At 34.1% G+C, this 21,076-nt stretch overlaps 2 protein-coding genes across 2 annotated transcripts; both read left to right on the top strand.

The window, feature by feature from the left end:
* The first annotated feature begins 1,111 nt into the window (after nt 1-1,111).
* On the top strand, nt 1,112-5,995 carry LOC139486392 (uncharacterized). Its single transcript, XM_071271267.1, has 3 exons — nt 1,112-1,153; nt 2,948-3,415; nt 4,228-5,995. The coding sequence occupies exons 2-3, from the start codon at nt 2,952-2,954 to the stop codon at nt 4,910-4,912; spliced, it is 1,149 nt and encodes a 382-aa protein (XP_071127368.1). The 5' UTR covers nt 1,112-1,153; nt 2,948-2,951; the 3' UTR covers nt 4,913-5,995.
* A 2,073-nt stretch (nt 5,996-8,068) lies between these two features.
* On the top strand, nt 8,069-18,744 carry LOC139486391 (uncharacterized). Its single transcript, XM_071271266.1, has 4 exons — nt 8,069-8,117; nt 8,937-9,002; nt 15,253-15,459; nt 16,500-18,744. Exons 1-4 carry the CDS (start codon nt 8,111-8,113, stop codon nt 18,599-18,601), a joined length of 2,382 nt encoding a protein of 793 aa, XP_071127367.1. The 5' UTR covers nt 8,069-8,110; the 3' UTR covers nt 18,602-18,744.
* The last annotated feature ends 2,332 nt before the right edge of the window (nt 18,745-21,076 follow it).

Raw genomic sequence — 21,076 nt, 5'->3', positions numbered from 1 at the left:
CGATAGCTTTTATTTACCAATACAGAATAGTTAGCTATAGATAAGCGACAAATGTTAAAAAAATCTAAACGGGACAACTAACTATGTATGAAATAATGAACGAAAAACAATCATGATATATGTAGCAACAGCAAGACAAAAAATGGATAACAGGCTCACTCCTGACTTGGAACAGGTACATACATAGCCTGAGAATGTGGCGGGGTTCAATCGTCTGAAGCCATGCCAATCCTCCCCTAACATGGAACAGGGGTGTAACACTACAACAAAAGAACACAATAAAATGTCCTTTTCAACGGCGATGACATGCATGTGTCACACTAATCGGAAATGAAAAGTTAGTGAAACCAAATATGAGCTGACAAAATAAATAAAACCAACATTGCTCTTACTGTCAGAATTTACAGGAATCTTGGTCGCATTTTCTGTGAAATATAAATGATCTTGTACTATCAAAATGTCCCCAAAATGAAAGCAGAAGGTTAATTTAAAAAAAAACAAGCAAGCCGTGGTGTAGTGGTTATTGCATCGGACTACTAACACAAAGGTTCCTGGTTCGATTCCCGTTTTGGATGAAAATTTCAGGAACTCAATTTTCGGCTCTCCCTTGACACCATCTGTGAGTATGGTCTTGAGGAAACGATAATAGTCCGTCGAAAGGGGACGATAAATGGATGACCCGTGTTAAGAGAGAGCCATATCTCTTGCACGTTAAAGACACCCTTGTAGATTTCTTAAGAGTAGGCTAATGCCGCTACAAGGCAGCACTCGCACCCGCAAAGTGGAAAGGGATTAATATAAGTTGCAAAACTTGTTTCCCAATCCAATATAAATAAATATGTTCAAACTAATTAAAAAGCAACAAACCCTGTAATAGGACATATCGGAAGGAATGTAATATACATTGGAGGACCTGTAAAAGACAATATTTGTCTGAGGGGACCGGTCGGTTTTTTTTTGGTGGTCAAACATCCCATATTGTTAAACTATTGAAGATGAACAAAATCTCAAGTGAACAGTGTATAGTGATTACATATATAGCTATACACTAAATTATTTTTATCTTTGTACACTGCATGACTTATCATAAATGTGAATAATCATAGTGACTGTGTCAACTTTGTGTATTATGTATATAGAAGAACTACGTCAGGTAAATCATTTACTAAACTTTATACATTTAGTTGGATATTTCGTCAATAAACACCCTCCATTAATTTTGCACTAGGATAAAATTGGGAAAGTGTCGAGCCAACAACCCGACCAAAGAGTAAACATATACACACGAAGGCCACCAATAGCTAGGTTTTCAACACAGCTAGAAAATCCCGCACCCGGACTTGATTCTTTAATATATTTAGACTGTTTCAATCCATATAGTTGTTAATACTCGTAGGAATTTATTGCTGTGTCGCTTACATGTTCTTTTCCTTCCCGGAGCACCTAAGAACACCCCTTCGGTTTTTGTTGAGGTTCGTGTTGCTAAATCTTTAATTGTATATGCTGTGTTTTGTGTGCTGTTGTGTATCTTTTCGACTTAATAGGTCGAAAGTTTCCTTGGTAGCTTAACAATAAACAAACAAACAAACAACAACAACAACAACAACAACAACAACAACAACAACAACAACAACAACAACAACAACAACAACAACAACAACAACAACAACCAAGAGATAAAAAATATAAGTAAATGCGCAAAAAACAGTCACACCAGTTAGTTTTGGTGAAATTCGCTCTAAAGGGGTTGCATTCCCTTACCGAATATCCGTTAAAATGCATTTTGCATTTGAATAGAAACTGCTGAACCTTTTCGGAACATCCAAGTCTAACGTAGCATTCCTGCTGTACAGTCACCGATATATTCCACTTGTTATTCAAATGATGAATGAAGTATTCTATATACTTAAACAAGAGTGCACACACTGAAATGTCTCGCATTCTTTACTAATCATTGATATTATGTTGATAGTCCTAAGTATAAATCTTTATTACAACTGCCACATAAACTTAACATTAACCAAGATAGCTAAACAAAGACCAATGAACCATGAAAATAAAGTCAAGGTCAGATGAACCATGCCAGGCAGACATGTACAGCTAACAATGCTTCCATACAACAAATATAGTTGACCTATTACTTATAGTTTAAGAAAAACAGACAAAAACACAAAAACTTAACACTGTGCAATGAACCGTGAAATTGAGGTCATGGTCAAATAAAACCTGCGGGACTTACATATAGATCATAAAATATTTCCATACACCAAATATAGTTGACCTTTGGAATATAATAATACTAGTAGATAAAAAGACCAAAACTCAAAAACTTAACTTTGACCACTGAACCATGAAAATGAGGTCAAGGTCAGATGACATCTGCCCACTAGATATGTACACCTTACAATCATTCCATACAACAAATATAGTAGACTTATTGCATAAATTATGAGAAAAACAGACAAAAACACAAAAACTTAACTATAACCACTGAACCATGAAAATGAGGTCAAGGTCAAATGACACCTGCCAGTTGGACATGTACACCTTACAGTCCTTCCATACACCTAATATACTAGCCCTATTGATTATACCAAATATAGTTATCCTATTTCTTATAATAAGAGAGAATGCAACATTACAAAAATTCTGAACTTTTTTTTCAAGTGGTCACTGAACTATAAAAATGAGATCAAGGACATTGGACATGTGACTGACAGAAACTTCGTAACATGAGGCATCTATATACAAATTATGAAGCATCCAGTTCTTCCACCTTCTGAAATATAAAGCTTTTAAGAAGTTAGCTAACGCCGCCGACGCTGCCGCCGCCGGATCACTATCCCTATGTCGAGCTTTCTGCAACAAAAGTTGCAGGCTCGACAAAAAAGTCAACATATTGATACTTAAATATTTTTTTGATATGAGTTCGATTAATGAATTTCAGATCAATGGAACATAAAAAACTTAGGATTGGCTTCATTGGAGCTGGTGGTATCCATTTCGGTAGGCCTGGCTCCAAGTTGCCATGGGCTCATGCAACGAGACTTGAAAAGATTGGAAACATTAAAGTTGTGGCAATCGTAGACACTGACATAAAGCTTGCAGAAGATGTTCTCAAGGCAAAACTTTCATCAGACCAAGTAAAACACTTTTATACCGATTGCCAAGTTTTTACTCACTTCAAAGAGTTACTTGCTCAGAAACCAGATGCAGTCTTTATAGGAATTCCCCCTATATATAGAGGTTCACTGGAGATGGACATTGAACTTCAGTTTGTGAAGGCTGGAATACACGTTTTTGTGGAGAAATCTCCATCGGTAGTACCACCCGAAGAGTTTGATAACTATGTAGAGGAAGTTAGAAAAATCAGCATTAAAAACAATGTCGTTGTATCTGTTGGATACATGTTCAGGTATTATATGATATCGGGGGTGAATAAATGGAACACATCTGTAAATAGAAAAAAAAAACACCAATCAGACAACATCATTTAAAGAAGAAGATGTGGTATTATTGCCAATGAGAGAACTCTCCACACGAGACCAAAATGACACATAAATTAACAACTACAATGTATAGGTCATCGTATCGCCTTCAAAAACGAACAAATCCCATACCGCATAGTCAGTTATAAAACTCCCTAATTGAGAAATGTATTCAAGCTAGAAAACTAACGGCCCAATTTATGTAACAAAATATGAACGAAAAACAAGTATGTAACACATCAACGAACGACAACCACTGAATTTCATGCTCCCGACTTGGGACACACACATGCATACAGAATGCATGGCTAAATAAACGCGATGAACAGTTAGACAACTATCTACAAGAAACTACATAGAAAACTAAATTGTTAGTAAAAAGAACCTCGCCAACAATCAGAAGAGATTTCGGATGCTACAGAAGGGGTAAGCAGATCCTGCTCCGTTAATGGCACCCGCAGTGATGTTCATGGCAAGTATACATTCGGTGTTTGTCGCATTCGATTGTGTTATTACAAGTGAACACAGGACAGGGTAGGTGTTGGTACGATAATAAGAACTGTTCTATGTTCATCTATAATATAGATATTCTACAACAGCTAACTTTCACAAGTATGCAATCATTGATTTTATTATCATGTAGAAACGTATGTTCTAATTTGTTTTGTTTTAGTATTTGATATGAAATGGTTCAATTGTTTCAAATAAATTCATAAATAAGATTGTTTATTTATTTTAGGTACCATGCTGGAATAGATAAAATGAAGGAATTAATCATTGACCATGGCGGGAAAGTGATGGCATGTAGGGCAAAGTTCAGTCTTGCTTATTCTAGAGGTCATAAAGGTCGAGACTCCTATAACAACAAAATAACTGGAGGACCAATTGTCGAACAGGCAACACATGTTTGCGATTTGGCTAGATATCTTGCTGGAGATATCAATATAGACTCAGTTCAGACCATCATGCTGAAAGATAGCGACCCATCTGGTGCCGGACATCTTTCACATCTGCCTCATGATGGAGAAAATAATATACAACCTGCCGATAAAGTCCCAAGAGTTACATTTAGTCAATGGAGATTTGTAAACGGAGGAATAGGGACTCTTATGCACACTATTGCTCTACCAGGGAGTAGACATGAAATATCAATCGAGGTTCAAATGGATGGACTACAGATGTCTCTGTTCAAACCTGTCGAAGAAGACAGTTCATTGGTCGTCCGTAGTATCAAAGCAGACGATCCAAACAGAGATACCAATTATACCTTTAACGAACAAGATTCATTCTTAAATGAGTTATCGGCCTTTATAAATGCAGTCAGAACTGAGGACCACACTGGAATTAGGAGTTCTTATGAAGATGCTGCTAAAACATATGAATTCACATGGAAAATTAGAAGGACCGGCGAAGCAAACAGTTGACTCTAACACTAATTCGTTGGTTAAAATGAGAACCAACCGCTTCAGTTGAATTAACAGTTATGGTTATAGCACCGTAATATATGCTACATGCTGGGTTTTATAATTTATAATACCATGGCTGCAATTAGATAGATAAAATAAACAGATTTATTTAAAACAGATTTCATTTTAATTCAGACTAATTTAATAAAAAACAAACATTTCAAGATTGTTATTAAGCCCGCCTTAAGGGGTGGAAGAGGCATTCTTTTTCTTGTCCGGTTCAATTAGGAGAACGAAAATCAATACAGAATTTTAATTGTGTGTAAGACCCCGTTCACACTAGGACATTTTTTATCGATTTGAACTAGACCGGTTCACTTTAGATCGATTTAAGGGCCAATGTGAACGCTTTGAATCGATCTTCAATCGGTCTAAACTAAAACACCAAAAAGAGGTAGTTTAGTTTGAATCGATCTAAAGTAAACCGATCTTACTTTAAATGTGAACGCAGAGATCGGTTTAAACTAGTACGATTGAATCGAAAATAACTTATGCGCATGTACAGCGCCAAAACTATCTCAGATGTTCATTGTTTAACCCATATTTCTCTGTTTACAGACATTTAAAACAAACTGAAAACATTTTGTCTTCGCCATCGCATAGATTTGCGAAATCTGTGTCTTCTTTTCTTTCGATGATTTTTTTTTCTTTTCAGGAACTGCAATATTTCGTCGTGTTGTAACTTCGTTACTACAGATATTTTTTTCAAAATTAAAGAAAACGACAATAACATATGTACCAAAATGTTAACTTCTGATTCAGGAGAAACAATAACTTTGTCCATTTTTTTTTCAAGTGTGTGTGTCAGAGTATCAATAGATGAATTTAATAAATCAGTTCTATTTATACACAATGTTTACAGTTTTACGGGTAAAAAGGTTAGATCGATTGCGTTTTGAATTGTAGTGTGAACGCAGTGGATCGGTTTAGACCGATAGAGATTATTATGATAATGTGAACGCTAACTGTTTTTATTTAGATCGATTGAAAAAAAAAATGCTAGTGTGAACGGGGTCTTAGTGTAGGTCACATGTCAGCAAAGTAGTTTGTTCCTTACAAATCCAAAATAATGCAATAGTTTTATTTATGAAAAATTCAAAGTTCGTTTTTTAATAGTATTTTATTTTTATAGATACGCGTCATAGAAATTGCATTCATTAACAGATATTATAAAACTTAACTAGTTATAACAATTCTTGTTATTGTCAAATGTGTTGCGGAATAGCAATTTTTTCCGGTTGTGGATGTGCATGAAATATTGGCACTGGACGCATCTGTCATGAATCAATCTTTAATTCCATAACATTTGTTCGATTTCGTGGATTAATCATTGTTATGAAATTTGTCTTTAATTATATATCAAATCTTTAATTTCAATTCATAGATTTAATTTTTAAAACAATTTGTTGTTCATAGATAAATTTCCGTTTCGTATATATATTAACTGATCAAAATTACGCAAACGAAACTGTGATATTACCCGTTTTTCTCAAAATTATACAAATTAATTCAGTTAAGGGTTTTTAGTAACACATACACACCTAAACATGTAGCCAACTGACTCACGACATTATTTTCTCTGGGTGCTCCCTCAACCCCATCAACATAAATATCAAACTTCTCTGGTATGAAGGGTACAGAGTTTCAGTTTTTTTTTGTATTTTGGTGGTTTTATGACTTTTTCGGATTGTTTTGGGTGATATTAAAATGATTTTATTTTTGGAAAAACCCTTTTTTATATTATAGTATTAATGAATGGGTATTTTTATAATGGCCCTGTTATATGTCCAAGGTCTGTAATAATGGTCGAGGAAGTCTGTAATGGCCCGAGGCAACGCCAAGGTCCATTACAGACATCCGAGGCCATTATTACTGACCAAGGACATATAACAGGGCCATTATAAAAACACCCATTTCTTAATACATTTATTAACCAACTGAAAAATACATTTATTAACCAACTGAAAAAAAGGTGTATGTGTTGTTGTCAACTTGATGTACTCTCTTACTCTTTTAATGACAGTTTAGTTTGAAAAAAAATAATTTGTACTTCACCGTGATCAAGCTTTAAATATACCAAATATCCAAGATATTAAGTTGAAAGAAGTAATGTGTTGAAAAACAGGATGAATAGTGATCCCTTTATATGGTTCTTTAATATTTGTTGCTGGTTACTAAATTAAATGAAATACAAAAAGGTATTATACTCTTTACAGCTTAATTTTATTAAATTTATTAAAAACCCTAACTGGGCTTAATACAGACAAGCTTGGCATTAATACAGGGCCATTACAGAAATAACAGGGCCATTTCAGAAAAACAGGGCCATTGCAGAAAATATGTTATTTTTAATAAACAGTCATTTTTGGCAATAATGTACTTAGTTGGTTAATAAAGAAGTAGGTCCGGTATGGACCGATTTTGGCCAAATTTCAGGTTCATCTGACGAAAGATTTTGACCACTTTTTAAACACTTTTAAAAGTGTCTATTTCAAGTTAATGTGAACGATTTTGACTGATTTAGTCAGAAAAAATGATCTGATTCAAGCTCAAATATGAAAAATCTACCAAATGTGCAGAAAAATGTCACTTTTCAGATGGTTTTTGTCAAAAATGAAAGTGGCCGCATCCGTGTTTATCCTCAACCTTTATATACGTTATGTATTATCATAAAATACAACTTGCATTTCAATATTAAGGATGAACACGAATGCGGCCACTTCCGTTTTACACGAAAACCATATAAAATTTAACTTAAATGCTAGAATTGTGAAGATTTCAGTAATTTAGCATGACTTCATGGTGCTAGTACCCAATATATGTGCATTGTATTGTCAAAAACAGCCCATATTTATGTAGCAGAAGCATTCTACTATCCAATAAATAACCAAAATAAACCATTTTAACAATTTTGTAAAACTGCTATATTTTGGGGCCAAAAAGGGGTCTTACTGGACATACACCTTTTCATATTGTTCGCATTTTAAAAATGTTTTACTCCGAGATAATATAATGACCAGTGATAATGTAGTGCATAGGTATTGGATCACTTATAAATAATATGTTATACAGTTTGACTACCTAAAATTTCTTTATCTCTATAGTATAAAATACATTTATCACATACATGTTACGAAAAATCCTGACATCGCAGTTATGAAAGGTAAGACCTTGTGTTGAATATTGTCAAATAATGTAGAAAATATATCATAAATATGTTGTTTTTTGTAACTGGATAATTTTTTATGTCCCATTTATGGGCATTATGTTTTCTTGTCTGTGCGTCCGTTTGATCGTTCGTTCGTCTGTTCCTCTTCAGGTTAAAGTTTTTGTTCGGGGTAGTGTTTGATGAAGTTGAAGTCGAACCAACTTAAAACTTAGTACACATGTTCCAAATGATATCAAAATGATGATTTTCTAATTCTAATGCCAAATTAGAGATTTTACCTCATTTTCACGGACAACTGAATATAGAAAAATAAAGTGCGGATGGGGCATCCGTGTACTATGGACACATTCTTGTTTATCTTAATTTGCATTATCAAAACTTCTTAAGCATAACGTCATAGAAGACATTATATAAATCGTTACCCTTATTTTTAATCAATCATAATTATCCTAAGCAATGACGGAAAGGCATAACTCTTTCTATGTAATACATGTTGAGTACCTATGTATATATTTATTAAGATGTTGAACTATATATATACATTAAAAGGCCACACAGCACTACTAGTAGCTTATGTGATTATAAAATACTAAGAGAAGACGACCAAACACAGTGCATTTTCACATTTTTTCTGAATATCATAATGAAAGTACTTCAAGTGTCGTTTAGGCTTTGGATCAGTGTTAGCAATTGGTCAACTCTAAAAAGGCTACCATCAGTCCTGTCCTTTTCAAACAGTGTATACATTTTCAAATACGAAGGCAAAGAAAAACATGAAGGAGGGTATCTTTAATTTTTTAAAATATATTGTAGAATTTACATTCCTGTGTGCAGCCCTAGTGGTGCTTGTAGGATGTAATAGTATAAAGAATATACGAGGTAAGTGATTTCATATTTTTCATTATCCGGAGCTCCTGATTGCTTTGTTACTTATGAGTTTGACGTTCTCTCTGATAATTAACCATAAGGCCTTCAACAATGAGAAAAAAATCATATCGTACAGTCGTATTTATATAAAACTTCCACATGAAAAATATGTAAAAACTATAAGTTTGTTTGAACCATATCTGAATTATCAAGATTTCAGAATAACATGCGAATCATTAAAAAAAGCTGAAACTCTTACAATCCTAAGGATAATACATTTCGTTTTTTTAAGGAAGCAGTCCATCATAAGCACATATGACTTGTTCAGTATTTGATTGAGGCGTTGTATAGCTTAGGACGCCGTATTTTGGTTTGAGTTCGTGTTGTGCCTATTTTTAGTCATGTTGCGCTTGCTCAGTATGTACTTTTCTATGTTGTACCTATTTTTAGTTTCATGTTGCACTTGCTCAGTATGTAGTTTTCTATGTTGTAACATAAATTGGATTTTTTCCTTTGATGTTTTTATGAAACAATTGGCTTGAAAAGTGTGGTGAGGGAAAACCATGGTATATTATATGCAAATTTATGTTGTACCATACTTTGCTAATTAAATATGCAGCTCGACTAGAATCCAAAGGAAAAAAGGCGGAGCTTCAGCCATGGTATAGCATATTCATTTTCATGTTATTCCATGGCTGAAGCTCCACCTTTTTTTTTTTTTTTTAAATGTATCCGCCTTTAAAATAATTAGGAAACTGTAAAACGTACTATAAAAGGTCAAGTCTTCGTTTGTTTTCATTTTATAAGAAAAAGCAATAAATTATGTGTACCACATTTCAAGAAACCCTTTTCAAACTATAAAGGATTGTTACGAATTCCCTTAATTTTGGAAAATTACTAAATGTTTCTTCTTTCAGTTTTGAAAAAAATAAAATGTAAAACTATCATTTCCTTTGCGAAAATTCAATTAAATTTCGATTTAAAAAGGGGGTATCTATACAAAAGGAATAAATATCGGCTACAAATATCTGTGAAAAAAACATGATTAGGGGACGTACACTTTCCACGCTCCTGGATCCGCCACTGTTAAAATATTGTTTTATCATTAAAATTGTGTTTTAATAAATAATCTAATAAAATAACAGAAGAAAAGCATTTTTCAATTAGATGAAAATTCTGTAAAGTATGATTAATCTGTATGATACATTGAAAAAAAAAACTAATTCTCACCGTCATTAGAATAATTGTTTAATCCTTGTCGCTGGAATCCGACATTTTTGTTTACCTCAGTCCAGTGGCGGATCCAGCCATTTAAAAAAAGGGGTGGGGGGGGGGGGGGGGGTCCCAACCCAGAGTAAAAGGGGGTGGGGGGGATTCCAACTATATGCTCCCATTCAAATGCATTGATCGGCAAAAAAAAAGGGGGGTTCCAACCCCCGGAACCCCTCCCCCCTGGATCCGCCACTACAGTCTGATGACATTATGAAATTACCTGCGCCTACAATCATACAGGGGGCGCAAAACTAAAAAAAAAAATCGGGAAAATCCGACATTCTTTACTTTCTGCAAATTCAGGGGTTCTATTACATGAAATATACAGACGATCATACACGAAGCGCAAAAGTGACTTGCGCGAGCTTCCATTTCATTGGATAAAACTGTAACGTGATCAATTTCCAATATTAGTTGAAGGTCTTGAAGCTGTCAATCATTTTATTTATATTACAAATTTTATATACCATGTGTCTTACTGGTCCGTGTAACACTTATCATTTCAAAGTTTTAAAAAGTTTTGAAACTTTAGATTTTTGGAATTTTGATCAAAGTTTTAAAATATCAAAATTTCAAATTGTGTAAAAGTTTTGAAATTTTGAAATTTTAACCAAATTATCAAAATATTAAAATTCTAAATATCGTTTATAAATTTGATAGTTTAGGAATTTTATCAAACTTTTAAAATACTAAACCTAACGTGCAATTTTGATTATTTCACTTTTTGAAAGTTTGATTTTTTAAATTTTTGATTAAAATATCAAAAATAGAAAAGGGGCGAAAAGAGGGGTACCTGTAAACACTGATGTAAACACGGCTCTGATAACAATCATTCTTAGTTATAAATAAATAGCACAAAATATATCAAATCATTTTTAATTACAAAATAAATGATGGAAAGAAGAAGCTTTTTTTTTTTATATATATAAAACATATTAGACATCACATGGGATAACAGTATCCTGAAATTTTATGGTTGTGCAACTATCAAAAAAAAATTTGTTAAACCTATTTAAACCGGAATTAATAAGTTGATTTAAATCTCTTATATAAGGTTACCGTTTGAGATAAATAATTCAGAGCTATTTGGTGTTCCCAGTGCCCAACATTTAGAAGTAACAGTGAAAACTGACCAACTCTCAGTAAACCAAATAGTATTATTCGCCTTTTTGATGTTCCTGATGAAGGTAGATCCAGAAAAAGCGATTCGGTCGCATGCAGCTTTAAACGTTTTGTTTTCTTTTTTATCGATTGCATGACGATAATATATTGCCTTTTATGATTTATTTCAGTTCCAAGAAATAACACGGAAGGAGTACTTAATGTATAGCGTCGCAATGAACGTTGTGCTAGGCGCGCTTCAGCTGGCCCCTAGACAATAAAGTGTACTGGTTCAGTGATTATAGACGTCATACTAAACTTCGAAATATAACAATGAACTAAAATTAAAATCATACAAGACTTAAAAGGACAGAGGCTTCTGAATTGGGACAGGCGCACAAATGCGACGGGGTTAAACATGTTTCGTGAGATCACAACCCTCCTCTATACCTCTAGCCAATAAAGAATTAAAAACACACAGTAATACGAACAGTAAAACGCACTTGAAAAGGAAATACAAGTCCTATGTCAGAATAGGAAACAAACGAAACTGATCAAAATGACAATGATAATAAATTAACAAAGGACTAATATATACTATATATAAAGCTAGCAGTTACTGCCATACGCCAGTTCCAGACCTCAATTAAACTGATTGAAAGGTTATGTCTTCATTATGCACACTCTCTCCCTGTTGTATTTATTGCTAATTTGTTCCGGAACATTCATGAAATATGCGTCACTGGCAACAAAAAATAGATAATTTAAAATAGGTTGTTTACGTACAAATTACGAAGAAACTTAGGATCCAACTCTCTCGGTCAAAGTAGCCCTTATAGATGGATTTTGGTATGTTTTAACTTCACTTTGGCCAAAACCTCTTCAATTTTTTTCGGTTCTTATTTTTCTTGACTTTCAAATTTTAGTTTTCAGCGTTCCATAGTTGAATTCTTTACTTTTACATTGTACTGGTTTTTCGAGAACAACATTGGTGTGTGGCAAAAAATGGAAAAAAATCATCATGCAGCTGACACTGTGGCTTCTCTTTACACGCCCCATTCTGACTGGATGTACCTGTGTTCTTTTAGTTTGCCAAAAGTCGATTGTCGTACGATAACTTAAAAATGTTCAAATAACAAAATGCAAATACGGAACAATAATATCTCTTAATACAAAACAAATCCCTTTCCTTTTATTACTATTTAAAAACAGTGGTTGATCTAGGACCCATAATGGAGCTACATGTAAATGTACGTATATGATAACCAGTCTATAAGGGAGCAACCATTTAACTTTAAAAGTGGGGTGTTGTTGTTTTGTCGAAGCGCTAACAATTTTGTTAAGTAAATCGCTTATATAAACTTTAATTTGAAAAGAATTTTCAATTTTCAAAATGCCGACACCTACAAATAGATAGATGGGCGCTTAATGTAGTACAGCGGCAACTATTACATACATATGAATGCTGAAAATAATGTTTATGGTATACGTTTATATATGATATGAATGGTTTCAACTTTTACAAAACCAGAGCTATAAGTATGATATAAACGTTTAATTTATTTGGCCTTTTTAATTTTATTTGACTTTATTTGCGTTTTTAACTTGATTTGAATCGAGCGTCACTGATAAGTCTTTTGTAGACGAAACGCGCGTCTGGCGCAAAAAAAACCGGCATAATTTATATCCCGGTATCCATCTATGATGAGTTTATGTAGATACCTTGTAACAGAATCTTGGCTCCAATCTACTAATATTTGGTCTTAGTATTCTTAATTTCAGCGTAAACAAGATAAATATACATATAAAAAAATATATATACATGCTCAACCTATTTTTTTTTATACAGAAAGAAAATTCGTAGAACAAAAATTACACACAAAGAAGATATGATGTACGTGTATATATCAAAAACCTCTCACATTGTAGACTAGCACAACCTTAATTGGGACACCATGCATTCAGTATTCCTACCGTACCAAAAAAATATTAACTAAAATCATTAATACAAGGCTACATAATTATGATCGCCATACAACCGATATATAAAAATGAAAACATAACGTTAAAAATTACGACCGAAGCGCTTTTCTGGATCGACCTTCTTAGGGAACGCTCAAAGCTGAATATTAAGGGCCAACAACTTACAAAGAGCAGATTAAATGATATATTCTTTAGCCGACATGATTGCAGAAATTAAGAAGTCGTAGAGCAAAACAGAAAAATTTGAAATCAAAAGAGATAATACACCGTGTATTGAGCCTTTCTATTGCTTAGAGTTCAGTAGAAAATATATATACATGCTCAACCTAAACATACTATTTGACCTACTGCGAGTTGTTCAGTTTTTACTGTTACTCCTGTTTCTCCTAAAGTATGGGTGCTAGAAAAAACAGCAAGTAAAATGGCCAATATCGGATCCGTACGTCTTGTTTTGAAATGAATTCTCTTCTTTTGAGAAATATTTATTTTGTCATCCAATTTTTCACCGCTTACAACTGTCTGTCTGTGGTTTTATTTCATACATTAACTTTTAAGTATCAGTTTGTTTTCAATTCATATAGTTTCGTTTTGTTCCGCTTTTATTTCGTTTCGCTTTTTACAGGTACCCCTCTTTTTGCCCCTTTTCTATTTTTGATATTTTAATCAAAAATTCGAAAAATCAAACTTTCAAAAAGTGACATAATCAACATTGCACGTAAGATTTAATATTTTAGAAGTTTGATCAAAATCCTAAACTATCAAATTTAAAAACAATATTTAGAATTTTAATATTTTAATAATTTGGTTAAAATTTCAAAATTTCAAAACTTTTACACAATTTGAAATTTTGATATTTTAAAACTTTGATCAAAATTCCAAAAATCCAAAATTTCAAAACATTTTAAAACTTTGAATTGATAAGTGTTACACGGACCCTTACTCATTAACATATTGAAACAAACTCATCCTTCGGATTCGTTTGTTTAAATATGTTAACTCGTAAAAACCATGGTATATATAGTACTTGTACCTATTTTAGTTTCCTGTTGCGCTTGCTCAGTATGTAGCTTTCTATGTTGTACCTATTTTAGTTTCCTGTTGCGCTTGCTCAGTATGTAGCTTTCTATGTTGTACCTATTTTTAGTTTCATGTTGCGCTTGCTCAGTGTGTAGCTTTCTATGTTGTACCTATTTTAGTTTCCTGTTGCGCTTGCTCAGTATGTAGCTTTCTATGTTGTACCTATTTTTAGTTTCATGTTGCGCTTGCTCAGTATGTAGCTTTCTATGTTGTACCTATTTTTAGTTTCCTGTTGCGCTTGCTCAGTATGTAGCTTTCTATGTTGTACCTATTTTTAGTTTCCTGTTGCGCTTGCTCAGTATGTAGCTTTCTATGTTGTGTTTTGTCGACTTTTTTTTTGTCTTTTCGTCGTCTTCGTTTTTTGACATGGCTATTTCAGATTGTCTTCTAAGGTCTCTGGTAGATAGTTGTCTGATTGGTATTCATGTATTTTCTTATTTTTGTCGTGAAAAGGGAAAATTATTAATTGTGCAAACAGATTTCCTAATTGAAATTAAACATTTAACCAACTATATCATCTGTGAAATAAAACCACTCAAAATGATATACATGAATTTTCAGAAAAAAATATATACACGTACTTATGTTAAAAAAAACCCATCTACATGATTTGCTCATTTTTGAAGGCCGTACGGTGACCTACAGTGTTATTTTCTGTGTCTTTTTTTCTCTGGTAGAGAGTTGTCATTAGTAAACATACCGCATCCTATTTTTTTTATACAGAAAGAAAATTCGTAGAACAAAAATTACACACAAAGAAGATATGATGTACGTGTAGAAAATGAAAACACAGGAACTTGTAGAAAAAATTATATACATATACTTGTAGAAAAAGAAGATGGTGGCAACATGAATGGTCGCTATCTGGTAGCCAGTGGCGGAAACCAGGGTGTAAATTTTAACGATGACTATAAGAGCAAGGGTCATGAGTACTTTGATGTTTACTCACCAGAGATAGCAACCCATTATGGTGAGGTCTTTTGGACAGACTTAGGAAATAATCCAATTCCAAAAGAAATCATCGACAGATTTGCAGGTATCTTATGTATTATATATTACAACTTCGAGAACCCTCTGGATCTTTACAATATAATGCCATTACTTCCTACTTTTTTCTTCATTTGAACCAATTGTGGTGATCGTCTGTAAACTTACCACGAAAATGGGTTCTTCGTGACGTCTTAACTTTCAAATGTTTGAATTACGAGTGTTGGGGGAGTTGGGGAGGATCCAGGATATTTGAAAGGAGGGTGATTTATTTTGAAAAAATAAAGAAAATAAATGAACTATTTCAAATATAAAATCGAAGGGGGCATAAACCCACTACGAACCCCTTGAATCCGCCATAGCATGAATTTGTAAAAGTGTTTCAGATTTTTTTCAAAAGTTGTTTGACAGTCATTTTAATAAAAAAAAAACCAAAAAAACAGTAACAGATAAAGTACTGGTAAAAACTTATTATTGAAAATCAGACTTTACATGAAGCACTGCAAAGATTACAGTATACCACTTTAACATCACCGTTATGAATCATCTAGAAAAAAACATTTAATAAACTGATTGTTAAGAGTGTTTATACATTGTATATTGATTGTTTTAACGATGTCCGCTGGTTTTATTTTGATTATTTGTAAGAATTTCGGAATTTCGGAATTTCGGAATCATCTAGTTTTATTATTGTAGTGCCATTATAAAAAATGCCCGCCAACCTCTACTTTATCACAAATTCAATTCAATATCTTATAAAATATTATACTTGTCAAAGAAAAGTAGGTACCAATGTGTATGAACAATCTTGAGAGAATCATGATACTTTCCCGCTTAATTTTAAATGGCTCAAATATATGGAGACGTACAGACCTTTTAATATTTTCTGGGTTTTTTTTGCTCAGTTATTTTTATACAACCAATTATTACAGTATTTTAAAAACCTTGTTATTTTGAAACAGAGTAGCTAGTATGCTTAATCAAAACAAAAATAAAGTGAACACCTTTTGTTAATCATTTTTGAGAGCTGTTTGATAAATACTGAATATTGATTGTTTTCCTTGAATGCTTCTATTTTTTGTTATTCAGGAAAAGTCATGGCCATCACTGGTTACGAACAGGACCAAGTAATGGTTAATCCCGTAAGTAAACCAGGACTAAATCCTCAAAACGATGTATCTGTTCCAATCAACTGGGCGTATAACCACCACTACGTAGCATGGATGACTGGAAAATATTCCAAATTGATAAAAATCCCAAATCCTGACCCCAATGACGTCAGTGTTCATGGATCTCCCATGAAATGGAAACCAGTAGATCTTCCATCGGCAAAAGATCGTGAATACAAAAACGTTCCAACAAGTCAAACATTCAGCGCAGGAAATGGAGGAGAGTCTCGAAAGAGTTTCCATGGTTATCCAGATGGATTTGCTCAATTAATTGACTCTCCTGACACATGGCACATTACTCCCATGCAAATTGATACACGTAATCGAGATTGTGGCGCCACACCTCAAGACATTAATAACTGTACCGTCTTCACGCCAGGAGATGAACCACGTCAAGCCAGATTCGGTCGTGGCATTCCGAAAGAGGGAGCCGTTTATTCTGGAATACTAGAGTGTCCATGTACTAGTCGTTATGGTGGTGACCCAGCGATATACGGGTCTAATGTAAAAACAAAATATATTCATCACCATTATTCTCTTGTAGCAGAACAATCTTGTAAAACTTCCCCACAAAGTGCGATAGTTTGTTTTGATGCAGTAGCTATGTTAGGAGTCAAATCAACTAAGAATGTGACATTGACCATCTCCTCAAACGCAGTTCCTAGTGGTTGCAGTGTTGATTCAGAGTCCGATGGAACATTAACTGTTTATTACAACGAGTTTAAAAGTACCAAACAATGCTCTACATCTAGTAAAAGAACCGGTCGTGCCAATTTCGACATCGGAGTATCTATTAAAGCTGCAATTTCTGAGACCAGTACCATATCCTTAACTGGACCTGCAGACGCCTGGTTTGGAGTTGGTTTCAATGCTACAAATATGGCCAATTCTCCGTACACTTTGATTGTAAACTCTACAGGGGTTTTTGAACAACAAATTGGTACGTGTGGAACTGGGGCAGAGCATTGTCCTGGAAATCCTTTAGAAAAAAGCATCACACTTTTGTCAAATTCAGTTTCCGATGGTGTGAGAACTGCCGTCGTGACACGCCCTTTAAAAGGTTTGACGAAAAAACATTACAGCTTTGATGCTATAAATGCACAAATCAACTTAATTTCTGCTGTCGGTTCTTCACAAGTGTTTGCCTACCACAAAGCACATTCTGTCGGCATAATTGCCTTACTAGCAGACAAGGAGCCTAACTGCATTTGTGACGTAGGACAAACGGGGATGATTTGCGAAACCAATGGAACCAATTGTAACCATTTTGTAAAAAATTGCGTTCCACCACCTGCTGGGGAAGTCTTATCTCAAAATAATCCATCGTGCAGTTCAATAGGATATGCCGGGGGACTCCGATGTTGTAGTCACAAGCGTATTCTGCTGGACGCTGATCAATCTGTACGACCGGAACTCTTACGATATCACATGAAATTTCGCTTTTGGTTTCAGGAGTACAAGGTAGACAACTCAAAAGTTTCTCATCATGATTTGACTCGTATTTATTTTCAAACCGAGGCTTGGTCAGGTGAATATGATATTCCCCCAGCATTCGCCATGCCAGGAAAACCCATACCTGGATATGCCAACTGGCCACTTAACACGCCAACTCCTGGAACTAAATGTACTGGAAACTGTCCTTCTGGGGACGATTGTGAATGTATCCATACGATAGAATTCAAATGGACCATCAGCAATTTTAGACTGATCTACGCCGGAGGTCATTGTCATGCGCCATCTTGTTTAGCTATGGAACTTTATAGAAACGACACTGGTCACGAGATGGAGCTGTTATGCAGACAAGTTCCTGTATCCGGAAAAGGAAATGTTAAAGAGAACAAATACGACGAAGCTGGATATATAGCACTGCCTCCATGTCTTTGGGGAGACGATACAGGTTTGGAACGTTCAGTTCTGTTGCCTAGCAACACACCAATTGTTGCCATCAAACACAACATAAACACTAAAATGGGTCACTATGGTGAAATGGCGTACTGGCAGATGAGAGGAGTAAATTTCTAGAATTGTTATGCTATACATGACGACCATTGATCTAACCATTAACGAACTACTTTTTCTGAAATCTTTTTAGAGTGTCAGACGATGTGATAGATTATGTGTATAAACAGTGATTTTTTTCATATGATTGAAGCTTTATTAAACTTTTGTTGTCTTTTTATTTCTTTAACCATGTGACTATGATCTGTACAACCATATGATAACTCTAGATGGGGTTCACAGACCTGAGCGCTAGAGTAATGAGCAAAACGTGCAGAATAAAGGGGGAACATTGAGAAAAAATGCACAAATAAAAAAAGAGAATAGATAAAAATGGGCTCAAAATATCAAGAAATAAAGAATCCGCCTTATCCAAATCGATCATTTTTTGTATAATGTGCAAAATGTATTAGAGTATTTCTTAAAATCCGTTTGGATGTGCTCCTCATTAGGCTTAAATTAAAATATTGTTTGTTTGCAGTTTACCGACCGACCCTTGAAAATCCTCCCGACTGTGAAAATTTTATTGCTTTAAATTTGAAGAAATTTTTTTTAATACTTCTATTGACGCGATCCGGAACTTTGGGTCCTTTCCGGAAATGATTTAAAGTCTGGGTCAATTACGCATTTCAAGTTCGCAATCGTAACTACTCGGCCATTCTCGCTATGCAATACAATTTCTTCGTGCAACCAGAAAAGCCGAGTAGTTCCGATTGTTCAAGTTCGGTTTTTCTTAGCTTCCCGTCAAGCGTTCATGTGAGCATTTAATGATAAAGCACATGGAAATTGTTTACAGGTATCCATGAAGTCACGGAGGAGTACTTTACGCTGTCGTCTCGTGTCAATTTTAAGACAAATAACAAACAAAAAAGTTTATTAGTAAACTGTTTATACAGATTCAGACAGATGATATCATTGACGATGATGCAGCGGATATTCATAACTGACACGATAACCATTCTGTCTCAAACAAATCGGGTACAGAATCTGTGGAGCCTGACTTTATGGAACCAATTTCAGTGGTTAAATAATTCGACAGCAGCTTGAAGTATGGCATATTTTCTACAAATCGTTGTGAAGACGGCAAAGATGAAACCACTCCTCCGTGACTTAAATCTTCATGTGTAAACACGCCTGTACGGAGGAAGGGCTCATTTGAAATGTTAATGGATGTAGATCATGCCAAATCAATAAGAAGCAACCCTAACTACACAAAGATGTAGAGAAAATGAATGGTTAGCTTGAAAAATAAATATACTCTCTCTATATTAAATCTATCTTCGATTGCAATGAGTATGCTCCTTTAGGATAAGGGGGGCTGCCCCACTCATTGCAATTATTCTCTTTCTTACAATATTAAATATACCCAAACTGTGTGGCCTGTGTGAATTCAATTAAAACATGTCCTTAGGAGCTATGCTGCCAATTTTTTTATGCATTAAAAACATTTCAGTACAGACCATTTACTTTTAATGGGGTGCTATGGATTTCACCCCAAACTTTAGATTTCTATGGTTTTCATTAAAGCCTGGCAAAAAATATAACCTTATCACATATAATTAAATATTGTTAGAAATATGAAAACAGTCGAATGTCTTAATACTTTTTTTTCAAGTTGCCTTTTTTCAATTGAGGAAGATTCAATGGTTATTTTTTTTTTATTAAAAATACACTCTTTAATACATTGTCTTATAAGAGGGTGGTAAAGGGGGGTACGGAACACGGAAACACGTGAAATAAAAATCGCAAAAACGTAGCACGAAAAATAAAAATCGGGAAAAACGAAGCACGAGAAATAAAATCGTAAATATTAAGAAAAAAGTACCAGAAGTTATTACACAGCCGTTCTTGGAGATCATGTAGACATTGTTAGTGGACATCAAGACCTTGTGGTCACCTTTTAGCGTATGCTACTTGCATCTGATTTGAAAAAAATATTACTATGATGGACTTTATTACATGTATAGCATACATATACAATAGAAAGTAGAATGGTAAAAATATACATCAATTTCTATTATATTACACAAGTTTCAAAAGCTAACTCACTGACTTTGAGTTACTTCCAATTCACTTTTTAATCAAATGCGGAACAATGCAAGAACGAGAAATTAAGAGCACCGACACGAAACACGGAAAATAAATAAGGGGAAATACGAGGCACGCACATCGAACCAAACACGAGAAAACGAGAAATAAAACACAAAATCACGAAAACACGTAAAATGAAAAGGCCGAAAACGTTGCACGAAAATAACCCTTTACCACCCTCTTATAAATCTTTAATATCTACATTTTTCTGATGAAAATACTCTACTCATGAAAACATTCTAGTCAAGAAGCATACATGTCTGAATATATTTCTTTAAAACAGTTCTAGTCATAATGACATTCCTTGTTTATAAGTGTTCCAGTATCTAATAATTATACCATATTTTATGTCATAAATTGGATAATGACACTGACACTATGTTAAAGTTTCAGTTTTGGTTAAAAAGT

Source organism: Mytilus edulis, chromosome 8, assembly GCF_963676685.1.
Source record: "Mytilus edulis chromosome 8, xbMytEdul2.2, whole genome shotgun sequence".
In the NCBI taxonomy this organism is placed as follows: Eukaryota; Metazoa; Mollusca; class Bivalvia; order Mytilida; family Mytilidae; genus Mytilus; species Mytilus edulis.
Note: the sequence above shows the minus strand (reverse complement) of the source record. Positions and strands in the feature narration are given on the sequence as shown.